The sequence below is a fragment of the Aegilops tauschii genome, chromosome 7, assembly GCF_002575655.3.
Source record: "Aegilops tauschii subsp. strangulata cultivar AL8/78 chromosome 7, Aet v6.0, whole genome shotgun sequence".
NCBI lineage: Eukaryota > Viridiplantae > Streptophyta > Magnoliopsida > Poales > Poaceae > Aegilops > Aegilops tauschii.
Window position 1 is genome coordinate 485,212,240 of NC_053041.3, and position 19,112 is coordinate 485,231,351.

Below are 19,112 nucleotides of genomic sequence, written 5' to 3' on the forward strand. Positions count from 1 at the left end.
TTCAGTCTCGCTAGTAGTTCCGCGTGGACTTCGACGTTTAGCTTGTAACCTCAGCTACGAGCTTGTACCTTGGGAGGGTCTTGTAGTTAGTCAGGCTTCTCAGCCTTTTCCTTTTGTAGTTGTTTGTACTCAGACAAGTTAAGCTTCTGCATGTGCTTGTTGCTTGTATGCTCTGTATGTTGGGTCATCAAACCCATGTTTGTAATATCTGGCTCTTCGGAGCCTAATGAATAAATACTTTGAGTCGTAGAGTTTTGTTATGATGCCATGTTGTATTTACACATATCGAGCATATTGTGTGTATGATTGAAATGCTTGGTATGTGTGGGATCCGACAACCTAGTTGTCTATCCTTGGTAGCCTCTCTTATGGGGAAATGTAGTCTAGTGCTTCCACTGAGCCATGGTAGTCTGCTATAGCCCGGTTTACCGGAGTCCCGTTAGCCCAGTTGCTACTGCTCCGGAACACTTAGACTGGTCGGCATGTGTCCTTCTTCAATCATGTGTCTGTCCCTTCGGGGAAATGTCACGCGGTGTCTTTCGGAGTCCTGTTAGCCTGCTACAGCCCGGATTCCCGGAGTCCTGCTAGCCCAGTTGCTACAGCCCGAATTCACTCGCTGATGACCGACACGTTCGTTGATGGGATATGTATGCCTGTCCCTGTAAGTTAGTGCCACTTTGGGTTCACGACTAGTCATGTCGGCCCGAGTTCTCTGTCATATGGATGCTAGCAACACTATCATATACGTGAGCCAAAAGGCGCAAACGGCCCCAGGCCAGGTAAGGTGGCACCCGTGGGAATACCGTGCGTGAGGCCGCAAAGTGATATGATGTGTTACATGCTAGATCGGTGTGACTTAGGATTGGGGTCCTGACATCTCCGGGTCATCCTCTCGCCGCCAGCGACCTCCCGCCGCTGGTCTCCACCGCCGTCAACGGCAACCCCGCCGTTGCCACTGTAGCAAGTTCACTGCCGAGATAGGGTATGAACTTGATCTTTGTGCTATTCTTTAACTCCGATTCCTAACACATTGCTTTGCCATGTTTCTTACCACGTATGAGATCATCCTGTCCAATGAAAACATCCCGTAGATTAGACTTGATTTGAAAATTTAGGGTTAGGTTTCCGCCGAACTCATCTCGGACCGACCGAATTGTAGAAATCGGTCTCACCGATTTGGATTAGGCCATTGCACATGTGATTTTCGGTCTGACCGAGAATTGCAAATCGGTGTGACCGAGTTCGGTTCTCTGTGAAACCCTAGCAGTCTCGGTGCCACCGAACTGTGACTCGGTCTAACCGAGTTCACCAGTTTAGGTTCCAAAAGCTGCTTCGGTATCACCGAGTTTACAAATCGGTAGCTCCGAATGCTTTCTGTTGAGAACTAAAACTAAGTTTTTTAGTCATCTGTTTTGCAAAACTCCTGTACTTTGTGATGCTCATCTTCTCTACCTCATCTATAATCTATTCACAGGGTCTGCTGACAGTTTGCCTGCAAGATGTCTAATCAGAGTGATAGTCAGAACAAGTCAGAAGAACAGGTTCAGTTGAGTGAGGGCACTAGTCCCTCAGGCAGCTATGATGAGGGCAGCAGGAGCACACCTAGCAACTTGCCAAAAGTAGCTACCAGGACAAGGAAGAAGAAAACCTCAGATTCTGATGATGATGATTATGTGGCTGTTGGGGATGAGGCCACTTCAAGGAAGAAGGTGCTGAAGAAGGAATATAGCACTGCTGCTGCAACAAAGCCTGGAATGAAAACAAAGGCTCCAGCAAGAAGAGTCCCAATGTCAAAAGCCAGAGCCTCAACTGCTGAAGCCTCCAAGCCAAAGAAAGTTGCCACAGGTGAAACTATGAAGTTCACCATTGAATCAGATGATGGTGAAGCAGCAGGTGATGGTAAGAAGAAGAGGGAAAGAACCACTACTGCCAGAGTTCTTGGCAAGCCCTCACTGATGAAAGATTATGGAGAAGAGGAAGAGGAAGAGGATGCTGCACCAGCACCCAAAACTCAGAAGCTCATGGGAGATGCAATCAGATCAGGGGCTGCTCCATCTAAGCCCAAAGCTGCACCCAAGGCAGCTGCTCCAGCTCAGAAAACTGCTCCCAAGAGAAGCACTAGAAACATTCCAGCTGCAGAAAAGAACAAGGCCCCAGTGCCTCAAGTTGAAGAAGAAGAAGATGATGAAGCCCAAGTGCTAAGGAAGCTGAAGCCCAAGATCCCTGACCACAATGATACACACCCTGTTGCAGAAAGCATGAAAATCAGGAAGGATGCAGGACTGAGGTTATGGAGACAGTCTGATCCTTATGCTATCAAGAGAAGAACTGCTGTTGACTACAGGTTTCACACTAAGGAACAACAAGATTTTTATGAGACAATTTTGCTTGACAAGAAGCCCATAGTGTGTGACATGAGATGGGTTGACTGGGAGTACATCAAGAAGAATGAAGATCACTATCCAGGTGTATATGACAGCTTCAAGGCATGTGGAGTTGATACATTTGTTGCTCAGAAGCTCACCAAGTGGAATGATGATCTCATCATGCAGTTTTACTCCAGTGCCCACTTCTACCCAGATGGGTAGATCATTTGGATGTTAGAAGGTACTAGGTACCAATCTTCTATTGAAGAATGGGCTCAGTTGATCAATGCCCCAGAAGAAAATGAAGATGAGTTGGATGTTTATGCTGAGAAGAAGAAAGACCACAACACTATGGCACACATGTACAGAGAGATCCTGATGATGCTTTGGAGAATCACAAGTTTGGATCTGTCCACTTCTTGTTGTCTTGTCTACCTACCATTAACTGGATCCTAAGGCATACATTGCTACCCAAGTCAGGTGACCACAAGATGATCAGAGGACATGCTATCAACTTGCTACATTTGTTTGATGTGCCTCAAAAATTCAAGGTCATGAGTCTGATTGTGGAAACAATCAAAAGGACAGCAGCTGATCAGAAGAGAAGTTGTGGGTATGCCCCACGAATTCAGGAGCTCATCAACTCAAAGATGGGCACAGGCAAATATCTACTGGATAAGGAGCACCTTGCCATCTACCCTGAATTTGAAGACAACACTGTAGTCATGACTGAGAATGAACCATCATCAGCTCAAGCACATGAGAATAGAGAGAAGGCAAAGGCAGAGAAAGCTGCAAAGATGCCAACTGTTGAAGAGGCATCTCAAGTCTTCCTGAAGAGCAAGCAAGATCAGTTAGCATATCTGATCCAATCCACCTTGAGGATTGAGAAGGGCTTGGCCACCCTGACTCAAAACCAGGAGAGCTTGGAGAGGATTATAGAGACCAAATTCTATGATCTTGATCTGAAGGTAACTGAGATCCAAACTGCAGTTGAGCAGCTTCAGGAGGAAGCAGAGGAGAAGAAGGACAAGTCTACCACAGATGCTTTTGCTAGAGTGCCCAGAGGACAAAGATCTGCTGCAGTGCCCGTGATAGATACTAGAGCAATAACATCAGCACCAACAGCTACAGCTCAAGTGCCACCTCCAGCAGCCACTCCACTAGCTCCAGCTACAACATCTGAAGCCTTCGTCCTTGGAGTTCTCTCAACACCACCTCATAAAGATCAAGCCCGAGAGTCGTTTAGCACTATGCATTTTTGAACTTTTTGGTAACTTGTTGCCAAAGGGGGAGAAAAATGTATAGATCATAGGCTTCGAGAGAGAGTGTTGCTTTTTATCTCTCTTGCTATTTTGGTTGAAACTTCTTTATTGTGTGCTTGTGTGATATACTTTGTGTGCTTGTGAGATACTTGTTTGATTATGTGTTTAATCATATGCTACCCTTAATGCTTGTTGGATGATATTATCTCTTATATCCTTATATGATCATTCACTTGCTTGGTGATGAGTGCATGCTTGTAACTTCTATCATTTTGAGCACTCCACCAAGATGTATGTGACATGGAAGAGTAACCCATGATCCTAATCGATTGTGCATTTGCATTCAAAAGCAAATTCTAAATAATGCACAAATTTAGGAGGAGCTCTTGCATATCACATACTTCTCAAAGCGACGATGTTTTTCAATGTTATGATCATTTGTCGAAGCTTTGATCTATATGTTGTCATCAATTACCAAAAAGGGGGAGATTGAAAGTGCAACTATCCCTGGGTGGTTTTGGTAATTCCTAACAACATATAGCTCATTGAGCTAATGCTATTTCAAGATAAATATTTCAGGAAAGCTCAATGATTGGCATGGCATGGATGAGAAAAGTGGACCCCTCAAAATGCTAAGGACAAAAGAATTGGCTCAAGCTCAAAGCACAGGACTCTACATTTTCATTTTAGTGATCCAAGATCACATTGAGTCCATAGGAAAAGCCAATACTATCAAGAGGGGGTGAGGTGTTGCTTAATGAGTTTCTTGCTCAAAGTGCTTAGTGATATGCTCCAAAAGCCCTCAACTACTTTCTCACATCCACATATGTCCCAAACCAAAAGTCAAACTCGGCCCCACCGAAACTTTCTATCCGGCGCCACCGAGTTCAATTGACATAGCCACTGCCAGAAACCCTAGGCTTTTCAGTCTCACCGATAGGGATCTCATTCTCACCGAGATGGGATTGTAATATCTCTGTTTCCCTTTCGTAACGTTTTGGTACAACCGAGATGAGCGATCGGTCCCACCGAGATTGCAATGCAAACACTCTGTTTCCCTTTCGTAACGTTTTGGTACAACCGAGATGAGTGAATCGGTCCCACCGAGTTTGCCTGACCAACTCTTTGTTTGTCTGTTACCAAAATTGGTCTCACCGAGTTTGTGTAATCGGTCTCACCGAGATTACGTTATGCCCTAACCCTAACGAAATCGGTCTCACCGAGTTGACATATCGGTCCCACCGAAAACCCTAACGTTCACATTTTGAACTAAATCGGTCCGACCGAGTTTCATGATTCGGTCCCATCGAGTTTGGTGATTTGTGTGTAACAGTTAGATTTTGTGTGGAGGCTATATATATCCCTACACCCACTCTTCATTCGTGGAGAGAGCCATCAGAACATGCCTACACTTCCAACATACATTTTATGAGAGAGAACCACCTACACTTGTGTTGAGGTCAAGATATTCCATTCCAACCACATAAATCTTATATCTAGCCTTCCCCAAGTTGCTTTCCACTCAAATCATCTTTCCACCAAATCCAATCCTATGAGAGAGAGTTGAGTGTTGGGTAGACTATCATTTGAAGCACAAGAGCAAGGAGTTCATCATCAACACACCATTTGTTACTTCTTGGAGAGTGGTGTCTCCTAGATTGGCTAGGTGTCACTTGGGAGCCTCCGACAAGATTGTGGAGTTGAACCAAGGAGTTTGTAAGGGCAAGGAGATCGCCTACTTCGTGAAGATCTACCCGAGTGAGGCAAGTCCTTCATGGGCGACGACCATGGTGGCATAGACAAGGTTGCTTCTTCGTGGACCCTTCGTGGGTGGAGCCCTCCATGGACTCGCGCAACCATTACCCTTCGTGGGTTGAAGTCTCCATCAACGTGGATGTACGATAGCACCACCTATCGGAACCACGGATAAAAAAAATCTCCGTGTCAACATTGCGTTTGCTCCCTCAAACTCCTCCCTTTACCTTCATGTGCAATTGTTTTACATTCCGCTGCTATACTCTTAGAATTGCATGTGTAGGTTGATTGCTTGACTTGTGCAAAGTTGCTAAAATCTGCCAAGAACTAAAATTGGGAAAAGGCTAGATTTTTATTTGGTCAAGTAGTCTAATCACGCCCCCTCTAGACATACTTTCGATCCTACAAAACCTCAGTGCTTCCCATTGTTTCCCTGTAACGCATATAAGGTAGTTAGTCATCAGGTTAAGGACGGGTTCACATGCTATAAGTAAAATATGTTGATGAAAAATAAGAACATTGCAGCTTCATCAGATTAATTCAAGTCACACGGAAAACCCATTTATCCAAACCAAGCATGATTAAGAACTAGGAAATATAGCACTTGTAGATGTTTCTCATGTATTAAGTGCAGCCAAATTCGATTTATTCCTCACATGCACAACAATACAAAATTCTACCCACGACAATTGGACATCGCATTGCAGAATTGAACCAAGCAGTTAACTAAACACCACAACAAATGAACCAAACATTAACTGAGCACCACATTGCACAATATAACATACTCCTAATAGAAGATCAGACAGTTAACCAAACAGTTAACTACAGCCAATTGTAGCAATTGTATTTGTTTCTCATGTATTTACTACAGCCAAATTCAATTTATTCCTCACATGGTATACAATAACAGAATGCACCCACAACTATTGAATATCGCATTGCAGAATTGAACCAAACAGTTAACTAAACACCACAACACAAATGAACCAAACGTTAACTGAGCACCATATTGCACAATGTATAACCAAACCAAGCATGCTTGACAACTTGAAAATATAGCAATTGTATTCGTTTCTCATGTATTTTGTAAAGATAAATTCGATTTATTTCTCACATGGAAGACAATACAAAATTGTAGCCTGAAGAATTGAACATCACATTTGCAGAATTGAACCAAACAGTTAACTGAAGATGACAACTAATTAACAAAATAGTTAATAAGTGGGCACCACACTGCATGACATAGAGAACATATACACTAGCGCAACAGATTGGATGGTAAAATTAGATAGCATAATTCACTAGAATTTGTGAAGGAAAGGCAGGAGCATACTTAACCGGCGTAGCTAGCAAATGGCAAGGTGCTCCTCCAAGATCCGGGGGTCGGCACGAATGGCAGCCATCGCGACCTCATCCGCGCGTGTGGCCGCGATTTGCTTCTCCGCTGCCAAATGCTTCTTGAGATCCTGGCTATACTACATGCACCATGGCTTAGGGCGGCGCTTATTTGGTGGAGGGGTTGGTGATTTGGGTGGAAGGTGTCGCGCTCGCATCGGCGGTCGGGGCATGTGGGATGTGGAAGGAGGAGGAGGATGGGGGTCGGGTGTGGATTACCTGCCTGGATAGACGAGGCCGAGCAGCGTGAAGGAGGGTCGCCGACGAGGAGGCGGCGCTGCAAGCTAGGAGTGAAGGTTTCAACTTGGAAAGGAAGGTGGAAAGAGGGGAAATGTGGCTTTTGGTAAGGGGGAGGGGGCGGGGAGGTAGATATTTCCGCGGAAGCCGAAAATATGGAATCGCCTCAGCCCAAAAACTGGCGCGCAAAATGTAATCAGACACGGTCCCTTACTCAGAACTGTGTACAATATGTGGACATGACAAACGATTCAGATAGCTTAACCCGTGTGTGATGAGTTTGAACGTCAAAAGTTTTGGTTCGAATTTCCATGGTTACAGTGGTCATCCACGTCATTGCATAATTTGGGTACACAATGGAGACTACAACACACCCACACTTCTTAATCGAGCAAGTTTAGCAATTAAACAGAGCTAGCTGACCTAAGCATTACTCTAACAAATTAAAGACCGACGCTCTTAATTAAACAAAACAAAGAGTACTACTACGACTGGTGCTCGTCGATCTCCGCCGCCGCCTCCATGTCCAGCTCGCGCCCGACGGTCTCCTGGGGAAGGGGCTCCATGGCATCCATCACACCATACTCGGCAAGCATCTCGCCATCCGCGTCCGCCATCTCTTTGGAAAAGGCCGCCACGAGCTGGGCATGGGCGGATGCGATCTGGGCTTGGACGGGCTCCGTCGTCGCAAGGTATGCGATGGAGGAACGAACGGCTGCTCGAACGCTCTCGGTGATTGCCAGCTCTTTGGCCGTGGGTTGCCGACCGTTGTCGGAGAAGCTTCGTTAGATTTGTGCGGTGACCACCAGGAGTTGGGCGTGGGCGGCCTCGACATGGTCGTGGGCGGCCTCCATCAGGGCTAAGGCCGCCGCTCCGGAACGGACAGCTGCTGTGCCGCTCTCGCTAGTCGCTATCCCCGAGGCAGATGTTGCTGCCGCCACCTGAGAAGCAACAACGACCGTTTGGGCTGCCTTTGCCGCCCGGTCGCAGATTGCGGCCGCGCTCATGTACCTTGTTAGCACGCGCATGGCGGCTGCGGCCGCGCTCTCGCCGGAGTGGGCCACCGAAGTTGCCCTCATGACATGAGTGCACGTGCCCATCTTTCACCGGCGACGATTGAATGGTGAAATGATATTTGGGGAGCGAGCTAGTGTGCTTGAGACGCCGGCTGTGGACTATAGCCGACGCACCTTCTCGTGTAAGCCATAGGCATACTATACACCGACGGTGCTCCAGGATATTTTGTGCTGCATCTCACACGGTTGGTGATAATAAACTGTGTGCGATCTACTTGATTTTTCGTCTTGATTTGAATTACATAATGGGGTCACAGCTGCAAAGGATGGTGTTTGAATTGCTAGAACTTTTATCTGCAGTGAGCATGCAACTATAGGTGTGTCGTCAAAAAAATTGGAATTATTCAGGGTTCGCTTGGACATTTATATACATTAACTGAGTTTTCTATGCATTCATGTGCATAATTCAAATTTGAACTACAGGCACATGCTCTAATGCATATAAATTAGTTGAAAATTCAAATCCATGTCCTTGGTTGCCTGCTTAGTCCCATGCAAGAAATGGGAATGAATGTCATGCCACCGTCACTCGGCCACAAACATTGAGATACATGGTTTTTAAATTCTAGTAAATCCAAAACTCGTCTGAAATTCATGAAACTTGGCATGCTATCATGGAGCGCCATCAACATGCCCGTGGTAAATTTTTTGTCCCATTTGGGGCAGGTTTGGGTATATGCTTCTCACAAACCAGAGCTTCTCACAACAAGCATGATGGTTTCGGTAGGGAACGTTCCACCTTTGGAGACGAAACGATATCCATTGCCTCTTATTGCTTCCAAATTTTTTCTCGTGTCAACATTGAACAACAGGAGTGTTGTGTCAATTTTTGTGATTTTTCGGGGTTCATTTGGACATTTTCATGCATTAACTGAGTTTTCAATGCATTTATGTGCATAATTCAAATTTGAACTACATGCACATGCTCCAGTGCATATAAATTGGTTGAAAAATGAAAACTGTGTCCTTGGGTGCATGCTTACACTACTGGAATCAGGATCTTTGCCGTCAGCCAGCTCTTTGCCGTCTGCTAGCTGACGGCAAAGAAGGTCTTTGCCATCAGCTTACAGATAGCTGACGACAAAGAAAGAGCGGACGACAAAGAGGGTGTTTGCCTTCAGCCTTCTCTTTGCTGTCAGCTAGCTGACGACATAGAATCTTTGCCGTCTGCTAGCAGACGGCAAAGAGCCCAAGAGCAGACGGAAAATAAAATAACCTAACGTATCTAACGACCGGTAGACGGCAAAGAACAAACGCATGCCACGGATCAATCCCACGGATTGATGACTTGGCACACACCCACCCATGACCCACACAGCCCCGGGCCCCACCTGAGGGAGTCCTGGACTAAGGGGTCCTTGGGCGTCCGGCCTGCTATCCATGGGCCGGGCTGATGGGCTGTGAAGACGTGAAGACCGAAGACCATACTCGTGTCTGGATTGGACTTTCCTTGGCGTGGAAGGCAAGCTAGGCGACCAGCTGTGAAGATTCCTTTTTATGTAACCGAATCCATGTAACCCTAGATCTCTCCGGTGTCTATATAAACCGGAGAGCATAGTCCGGATAGGACACATTCATTACCATATACACATAGGCTAGACTTCTAGGGTTTAGCCATTACGATCTCGTGGTAGATCAACTCTTGTAACACTCATATTCATCAAGATCAATCAAGCAGGAAGCAGGGTATTACCTCCATAGAGAGGGCCCGAACCTGGGTAAACATCATGTCCCCCGTCTCCTGTTACCATCGATCCTAGACGCACAGTTCGGGACCCCCTACCCGAGATCCGCCAGTTTTGACACCGACATTGGTGCTCTCATTGAGAGTTCCACTGTGTCGTCGTCAAAAGGTTTGATGGCCCCTTCAATCGTCGATGATGACGGTGTCCAGGGAGAAACCTTTCTCCCCGGACAGATCTTCGTGTTCGGCGGCTTCGTACTGCGGGCCAACTCGCTTGGCCATCTGGAGCAGATCGACAGCTACGCCCCTGGCCATCAGGTCAGATTCAGAAGCTTGAACTACGTTGCGGACATCCGTGGAGACTTGATCTTCGACGGATTCGAGACCGCGGCAATCGCTCGCTGCCGCCCAGATGGACATGGCTTAAACCTGTCATCGGGCCGCATCCCAGAGAGAGCTCCTGCAGCAACTCTGGCCTTAGACTCGGAGAAATCAAGTCCCCCGAAGATGGGAAGCTCAACCCCATCGTGGGGGCTACCGATTCTGCGGCATTGGAGCCGCTCGCAAATTCCGCTGCGTACGACATGTAGATCAACGGAACCCCGGACTCTTCTCCGATGTCGAGTTCTGAACCCTGCGAGTCCGCGGACAGCGAACTCGATCGGTTATCGATCTTCAAGTTCAGCGCCACAGATGTTTTCCAAAACTCGCCCATGGGCGACCTACTAAACTCATTAAAAAACCTATCCCTGGCAGATGGCTCATCGCCGAACTATGTTCGGTTCGAACTTACGGCGGATGATGGAGAATTTTGCTCCCCACCGACCACCCACTTTATAGCCACCGTCGAGGACCCAACCAACACGTCTGACCCCCGCTCTGAAGGCATCGCCGGTATAGACAACGATGAGGGGCAGGGCCAGAGCCTTCCACCCGCTATACACGGGATGACCACTTCCTGGTATGACATGTGTATGATAGACACACCCGACGACGCTCTCGACGATGACAAGGAGGATCCAGTCGAGAATAAACCTCCTGGTACACAGTCCGAACACTGGCGCCCACGGCGCCGCTCCAAGACACATCGCCCAAGAGAAAACACTGCTAGCACCAGAGAAAATAACACTCCGGACAATGAAGACCCTGTTGAGGTAGAATCCGAACAGGAGGAACAGGAAAGCGGGCAAGACAGCCTTGATGAACAGGCCACACATGGAGACTTGGAGGACATCAATTATCTCCCACCCTCCGAGGAAGAGGAGATCCTCGACAACGAGGATTTTATCGTGCCTAAGGAACCTCTCGAGCAGGAGCGTTTCAAACGCTGGCTTATAGCCACTACAAGGTGCCTAAGGAAAAAGCAGCTGCAACTTCAAGCAAGCCAAGATTTTCTCAATGATAGATGGACCGTGGTCTTGGCCGCCGAAGAATACGGCCTTAGTAGCCCAGACGAAAGCCACCCCAAGAGCAGGTGTCTCCCTCAATACGATGGCAGGGCGTTGGATCCCACATCACCATCGAACAATGCGGCGGGCCGGCCACAGTTCGGTCCAGACAAAGCAGCAGCCCAAGCAAAGCAACATACCATCCCATCCGGCCGTCAAATCAAGAGCAAAACAACTCAAGGGAACACTCGCGACATCAACCACGACCTGGAGGACAGAGCAGGGCGCACAAGATCGATGTACAGATCACGGAGATACACCCCGACCGACAATTATGGTCACCCATTCGGACACTACAGAGCCGACCATGCCCGGACCGAACTCTGTAAACGGAGTCCGCCGGAAGTGCTTCATAGTGTGGCTCAACATAGGGGAGCCGCACACCCTCTCTGCTTCACTGACGAGGTAATGAAGCATGAATTTCTAGACGGGTTTAAACCTATTAACATCGAATCGTACGATGGAACAACAGATCCCGTGGTATGGATTGAGGATTACCTCCTCCATATTCACATGGCTCGCGGAGACGACCTTCATGCCATTAAATACACACCTCTCAAGCTTAAAGGGCCAGCTCGCTACTGGCTAAACAGTTTACCAGAAAATTCTATTGGTAGCTGGGAAGATTTGGAAGACGCCTTTCGAGACAACTTCCAAGGAACATATGTCCGGCCGCTATATGCCGATGACTTAAGTCACATTGTCCAGAAGCCCGGCGAGTCAGCCAGGGAGCTCTGGACTAGGTTCTTAGTCAAAAAGAACCAAATTGTCGACTGTCTAGACGCAGAAGCCCTCGCAACCTTCAAACATGGCGTCCGGGATGAATGGCTAGCGCGCCACCTCGGCCAGGAAGGACCTAAGTCCATGACAACCCTTACCGCTCTAATGACCCGCTTTTGTGCGGGAGAAGACAACTGGCTTGCTCGTAAAAGCAACAACGCCAGTGACCCGAGCACTTCCAAAATTCGAGACGGCAACGGCAAGCCACGACGAACTAAACACAACAGTCGCAGTAATATATGCGACACAGCGGTGAATGCCGAATTCCGTAATCCGAATCCCAGTCAACGGAAGAAGCCTCTGAAGGAAAACCAGGATGGACCATCCACCCTTGACAGGATATTGGACTGACCTTGTCAGATTCACGGTCACCCTGATAGGCCAGCTAATCATACCAACAGAAACTGTTGGGTCCTCAAGCAGGCAGGCAAGCCCAACGCTGATCACAAGGGGAGGAGGCCACCAGGCAATAGAGACGATGGATCAGCTCGCCAGCCAAACACCAAGGGCCAGAAAAACTTTCCCTCTGAAGTTCGACTACTCCTAGAACGGAAATAGCAGTTCGGCTTCCGCCGCCCACCTACTGTACTGGCAAAGTTCACACCACGCATACATCACTATGCACTCAAGATACCATGGGCATCGGCGGAAGCACAATATGGACAACCGTGCAAGAATCCCCGTAACGTTCTTATCCATCTTTCTTATTTTCCTGTATCATTTCTTAAAAGCAGGTGACCATCAGGAAAACATCTACATCGGACTCTCTCGAAGTTCGGATCCGCACACTCACCTACGGGGCCACTCCCGTTAAGGATTCCCCTCCCCAAGGACGGGCGGCGCAGACGTGCGACAGGAGGTCCAAATAAAGCTTTTGTAGACCGCACTCTTTCTTTTTGAGCCTGTACCATGCCCTTTTCCTCTGTTCCCAACCCCGAGCATGTCAAATAGCTGGGTTGTGGTTTTTACTCTTTATATATATTTTTATCATCGGCATATTGCTCCGCTCCCAGTAAACTTTATCCGAACTAATCTTTTATGCTCTTTCTACAATGAGTCCGGCCGTAACGGCTGCCTTACAAGACGCGCCTCGGCATAACTTGCCAGGGGCCCGGTATGAGAACAAACGAGCTGCCAGTAAAAGTCCGAACATCTCTATAGCGTACTTCGGCGTCGCAAGTTTGGCCTTATATGCATCAGCTCCGAATCATCGTCTTTGGTCAATAGTTGGGTTGCCCGGCTCCTGTGCTTGCTACCCTACGTTCCGCTCTATCGGCTAGGGTAGTAAAGGGAGAACTACTGCGATTGTGCCCTAGCCTAGACCGGACGAGCACCTCAGTAGAGAAAGCCGAAAACTGACTGTCATGATACGGCAAGAGCTGGTCAACCACTTGACGACTTATTCGAATCTTTAGCGATTCTCCGTGTCACACGAGGGATCTTTTTTAGATCAACATATGTAAAGCACTATGCGCCGTATACATACCAGGGGCTATGTCGTAGCCCCACCATAAAACTCCTATGGCTAAGTGAAAGTGTTAACGCCCTATAGTCCGATTGCCTAGTTCGCCGCATTATCTCCTCCTTTATGGACCAAGACGTTGGATAAAGAGTGATTAAATGCTTTTCTGAACACCCTCGTACTTCCTACGAGGGGGCTGAAGCTGATGACTAGAAAACTTTCAGATTATACTAAAATGGCCACAGAGGAGGAATTCAAGCTTTTGAGCAAAATATAAATAGACTAACTATAAAGTTGTCTGTTACATCATTATATAAATCACTCGAACATTATATCTTTCGAGCATTGACCCTCTATCAAGCGGGCGGCATCCAAGACGTCTTCAAAATAGTGCTCCGGCTCATTACGGTCCTGGCCCTTGGGTGGACTCCTCGCCGCAACATTGATGGCCTTCATCTTTCCCTAAAATGTTTTGACTCGGGCAAAGGCCATCGATGCACCCTCAATGCACGCCGACCGCTTCACAGCGTCGATATGTGGCACTGCGTCAACAAGCCGCCGCACCAGGCCAAAATAACTACTCGGAATAGGCTCTCTTGGCCACAACCGGATTATGACGTTCTTCATGGCGTCGCCAGATATCCTATGAAGCTCGGCCCACTGGGACATCTGTTCATTGAGCAACAGAGGGCGCTTCGACGCGCCGAATTGTGAACAGAAAAGCTTCTCCGTTGCATACCCCTCTTGTGCACGGTAAAATTGCGCCGCATCGGAAGAACTCTTCGGCAAGTCCAAAAATTCAGCCGGAGAACTCCAGACCTGGTTCAGCTGAGCATAGTCCGGATCGCCAAACTTGGTCTGAAGCAAAAAGGGCTTACCGGCCGCTATCTCCTTAGCCTACCGAATCTCTTGGGGAGCTACCCTAGATTCAGACCGAGCTTCACTCGCCTCTCGTACGGCCTTATCAAGCTCAGGCATTTTGGCTTTATTCTCCTTCTCAAGGAATTCACATCGGCTGGCAGTATTCTTCAATTCAAGCGCCAGTGCGGATATTTTCTCCTCACTTTGGTGCCGAGCTGCTTGTTCGGCTCTTAGATCAGCCGATGCCTTCTCGGCAGTCGCATCACTACGCCGGGCCTGCTCCTTGGCCCGGGCTAGCTTCGCCCGAAGAGCTTCAACGGCGGCAACACCATCTGCAATCATGCACATTTCATATAAACCATTTTCGGCATCAGGCCTACATCACAAGCACATCGGTGTAAGGAATGCTCGACATATATACCTTGCGAGTCGTCAAGATGCCTGTTGATCAACGCAATGTCATCTTCCGCAATATCCAGCTTTCGCTGCAGTTCGGCCACCTCCGTATTTCGGGTAGCCGCAGGAGGGGAGGCAGCCTGTATTCCAAGTTAAATCAAGGTTAGCAACTAAGCACATCTTTTTGATCCTCCGATCGCTTCCGTCGGAAGGAAATCCAAGTCTCAGGGGCTAGTGCATATACAACAGGTGCATTTTGTCAATATTATTCAATTGGCAAAACTACATCACAAACCTCAAAACCCCTTAGGAGGCTCGTGAAGGCCTCGTTCAACCCGATCTTCGCGGATAGAACCTTTTCGACCTTCGTAACCATCAAGGCATGGTGTTCCTCCAAAACGGACGCTTGTCGCAGCATGTCCGTCAGCATTTCCAGCGCTTCTGGGTCTTCGGAAGCCGCCGTCGGAGTACGGTATTCCTTTGAAGGAACCCGCCCACTCGCCCCCGGGATCGTCTCCGGCTCTAAACCAGATAGGGCGGGGCCGCCATGCTTGATTCCCGAACCTGGAGTGACAGAGGCACCACCTTCGGGTAATGCCCTCTTCGTTTCCTGCACTGCTTGCCGACCTGGAGGAGCCCCCCGGGACGATACCTCAGAATCATCCGCCCTGTTGGGCGAGGGGACCGGAGAAGGCGTGTCACTCTCCATCATCTCTGGAAGAAGGTCTCCCGAGGAGGAGGACGATTGGGAAACCCCAGGCGTTAACCTACGAGGACATACGTATATCGGAGGATTACTTCCGTAATAAGAAAGGAAGGAGGTATGGCTAAAGTACCGTGCTGCACTTACGGTTTGGCCAGAGGTTTATCCTTGTCATAAAGCTCCACGTCAACATCGCTTACTCGGCCCAAGCCGCCCGACGATAGCGTTTTCCCTTTCTTGGAAGGTTTCCCCTCATGACCTTCAGGAGCGGCCCTCTTCTTGCCATGGAAGGCCTCCTCTGCACCTTTGCCCTCGGGCAAGAGGGTTTCGGTTTCCCCGAACACAACGTCTGATTTATCCCTTGGGTAGAGACCACCTCCGGCCTCCCTGTTCTCGCCCTCCCGGTACGGTGTCAGAGTCAGCATCCTCGTTAGTAGGGCATTCGGAGAGTCTTCGGGAAGGGGCGCCGGACACCAGATCAACACCGCTTTCTTTACCCATTCCTGTGAAGGGACGGATTGTTCAATATCTTACCAAGAGATACTCGAATAAAGGGAGTGCGGAGATCGAATACTTACCGCGGTATCCGGATGATTGCAGTTGAGGCCAACATCTTCGGTGGTGTCCGACCATTGCTCTCGCTCCCCGAAATATAATTTCCACATTCCCTTGTGCGTAGTGCCGAGGAAGTGCTGAAGAGTCCGCCGTCCTTCGGGATGAAACTCCCACATACGGAGAGGCCGCCGCTGACATGGCAGGGTCTGGCGGACTAGCATTACTTGAACAACGTTCACAAGACCGATGCCCTTCTCGATAAGGCTTCGGATGCGATCTTGCAGAGTCCGCACTTCATTGACGGATCCCCAGTCGAGTCCCTTGTTGATCCATGAGGCAAGCTGAATTGGAGGGCCGGGTTGGAACGTAGGTGTAGCCTCCCACTTGGAGCCCCACGGCTCGTTGATATAAAACCACCCCTGCTGCCATAGGTCGGAAGACTTGGCGAAAGATCCTTCAAACCAAACCGCGTTGGCAAGCTTGCCTATTGTGACGCTGCCGCATCCTGCCTGCTCCTCCTCTATCACCTGCGGCCTCACATCAAAGGTCTTGAGCCACAAACCAAAGTGCAGAGGAGTCCGGAGGAAGGCCTCACATGTGACGAGAAATGTCGAGATGGGGAGAATAGAGTCCGGGGCCAGATCGTGAAAGTCTAGCCCATAGTAAAACATGAGCCCCGGACGAAGGGGTTAAGTGCGAACCTAACCCATGGAGGAAGTGGGACACAAACACTACCCTCTCGCCGGATTTGGGGGTAGGAACGACCTGCCCCTGTGCAGGAAGCCGATGGAGGATTTCCGGGGTCAGATACCTCGCTGAGCGGAGCTTCGCAATATCCTCCTCTGTGACAGAAGAAGCCACCCACCGGCCTGGACGGCTGGATCTGGACATGATTGGGGTTGGTGGCGATGAGAACCCGAGGGTTGGAACTTGGGGTGGCTAGGGTTGAGGAAGAAGCGAGCGCAAAGGAAGAAGACGAGTCTGGGACCCTATATAAAGACCCCAAGTACTAAGCGTATCCACCTGGGTCTCGAAACTAAACAATCTCCAGAGAGTTGTACCCGGGGGACGGCTGGGTTACCCATGCCTGCATTAATAAAAATCCCGTGAATAAGGGAACACGATCTCTGCCTTGGCAAGACAGGCCAGTAAAACCGCGTCCCGAGACATGGGGCGGCGCGCCAGCCAACGGTTGGAAATAATGACCGGGCAGGCGTGATGTCATAAACAGTTACCAATAAATTAGGCTCGTATATTTTCTACAACTATGTATACAGGTCCGGATATATCTACTACATCCGAAGGCTATTCCGGTGTTCGGAAGGAGGGAACCCGCCTTGCAATCCGAAGACAATCTGCGTGCCGGACTCCTCGTCATTGAAGCCAGGTTCAGGCGCTACTGAGGGAGTCCTGGACTAAGGGGTCCTCGAGCGTCCGACCTGCTATCCATGGGCCGGACTGATGGGCTGTGAAGACGTGAAGACCGAAGACCATACTCGTGTTCGGATTGGACTTTCCTTGGCGTGGAAGGCAAGCTAGGCGACCAGCTGTGAAGATTCCTTCTTATGTAGCCGACTACATGTAACCCTAGATCTCTCCGGTGTCTATATAAACCGGAGAGCATAGTCCGGATAGGACACATTCATTACCATATACACATAGGCTAGACTTCTAGGGTTTAGCCATTACGATCTCATGGTAGATCAACTCTTGTAACACTCATATTCATCAAGATCAATCAAGCAGGAAGTAGGGTATTACCTCCATAGAGAGGGCCCGAACCTGGGTAAACATCGTGTCCCCCGTCTCCTGTTACCATTGATCCTAGACGCACAGTTCGGGACCCCCTACCCGAGATCTGCCGGTTTTGACACCGACACCACCCACGATGCACACACGCCCAACCCACGCACACCCACACCCACGTTGGATCCCATCTCTCTCGTCTTGCTCGATCCCCTTTCTCCACCCCACGCCGTCGCCAGATTCCGGCGATCCCCGCTGTTCCCCACCGCCCAACTTTCCTCCCCGAGGTCACCTCTCCCCGCTCACCATCTCCACCGACCGGTTTCTCTCCTCGCCCAGGAGAGCCACGTGATGGAGCTGTCGTCTACTTTCGAGGAGCGCGCCCGATGGATGGAGGACACACGCAACCACTGCATGTCCCGTCTCCAAGCCGAGAAGGAGATCCAGGCCGCCAAGTCCCGCCTCCTCGCCGCCAAGGCCGCCGCCGCCCGCCTCCTAGAGCGGCGCCGCCTCCTCCTCGAGCGCCGTGCCATGGACCTCGCCTCCCACGCCCTCGCCGCCCGCACCGACATCGACGCCACTCACGCGCGTCGCCTCGCCGTCGCCCGCGACATCAGCTCGACCAACGGCGAGATCGAGGTGGCGCAGCAGAAGGCGGAGGAGTGGGACCGCTTCTACGAGTCCAAGAGGAAGGAGATGGAGGAGTTCCGGGCGATGTCGCAGCAGTTCGAGGCGGGAGCTCGTCAGGAAGTGCAGAGGCTCAAGGCCTCTGTGTCTCAACTGCACGCAGCCCTGCAGGAGCTGCAGAGCAGCGGGTTGCACTGGGACGACGCCGGGATCGGGGCTGCGGAAGCTAGGAAGGCCGACCTCATGGCTAAGAAGGCCAAGCTGGACGAGACCCTGGCTGCAGCCCGCCAGTTCAGAGCACTGCTTCGGCAGCAGCTCCAGAAAGCCTTCACGTCACAGGTTAGGGATCAAAAGGCAGCACAAAACTGACTAGTTATGTGGTACAAGCAAAATGAAATTCATTAGCTAGCTCATCAATCGCTTCGAATTAAAGATGCAATACAAGTGTGGCGGGCTAGTGGACAGTAACATAGTAGTACAAATGTAGTGTTACTTTTAGGCAAATGTCGAGGAAATTTTGAACTAATGGATGAGTTTCGTGGGACGAAGCGGGCTGCCACTTGCACTCCTACTAGTGATGAAACGAACTTCAAATGTCTCTACATGTAGATACAGTTTTTTATTTCAGTCTTGTTTAGAGGAGGCCCCAGCGGCGTCGAGCTGCTGTTGCTGCGGGCACAGCGACGTCGGCTTGGTCAGGATGGTCGCATGCCTTCAAGATTTTCAACGGCGGTGTCTCGGCACTGATGGCGG

The 19,112-nt window shown here is 49.5% G+C and overlaps 1 protein-coding gene across 1 annotated transcript; it reads left to right on the forward strand.

Annotated features, from left to right (window-relative positions):
- Positions 1 to 18,083: 18,083 nt before the first annotated feature.
- Positions 18,084 to 18,728, forward strand: LOC109732174 (uncharacterized). The gene has a single exon (XM_020291371.2). The coding sequence runs from the start codon at positions 18,084 to 18,086 to the stop codon at positions 18,726 to 18,728; it is 645 nt and encodes a 214-aa protein (XP_020146960.2).
- Positions 18,729 to 19,112: the final 384 nt, after the last annotated feature.

Excerpts from the sequence above, each read along its gene's own strand:
- LOC109732174 (XM_020291371.2), top strand. The coding sequence starts at position 18,084 with ATGGAGCTGTCGTCTACTTTCGAGGAGCGCGCCCGATGGATGGAGGAC.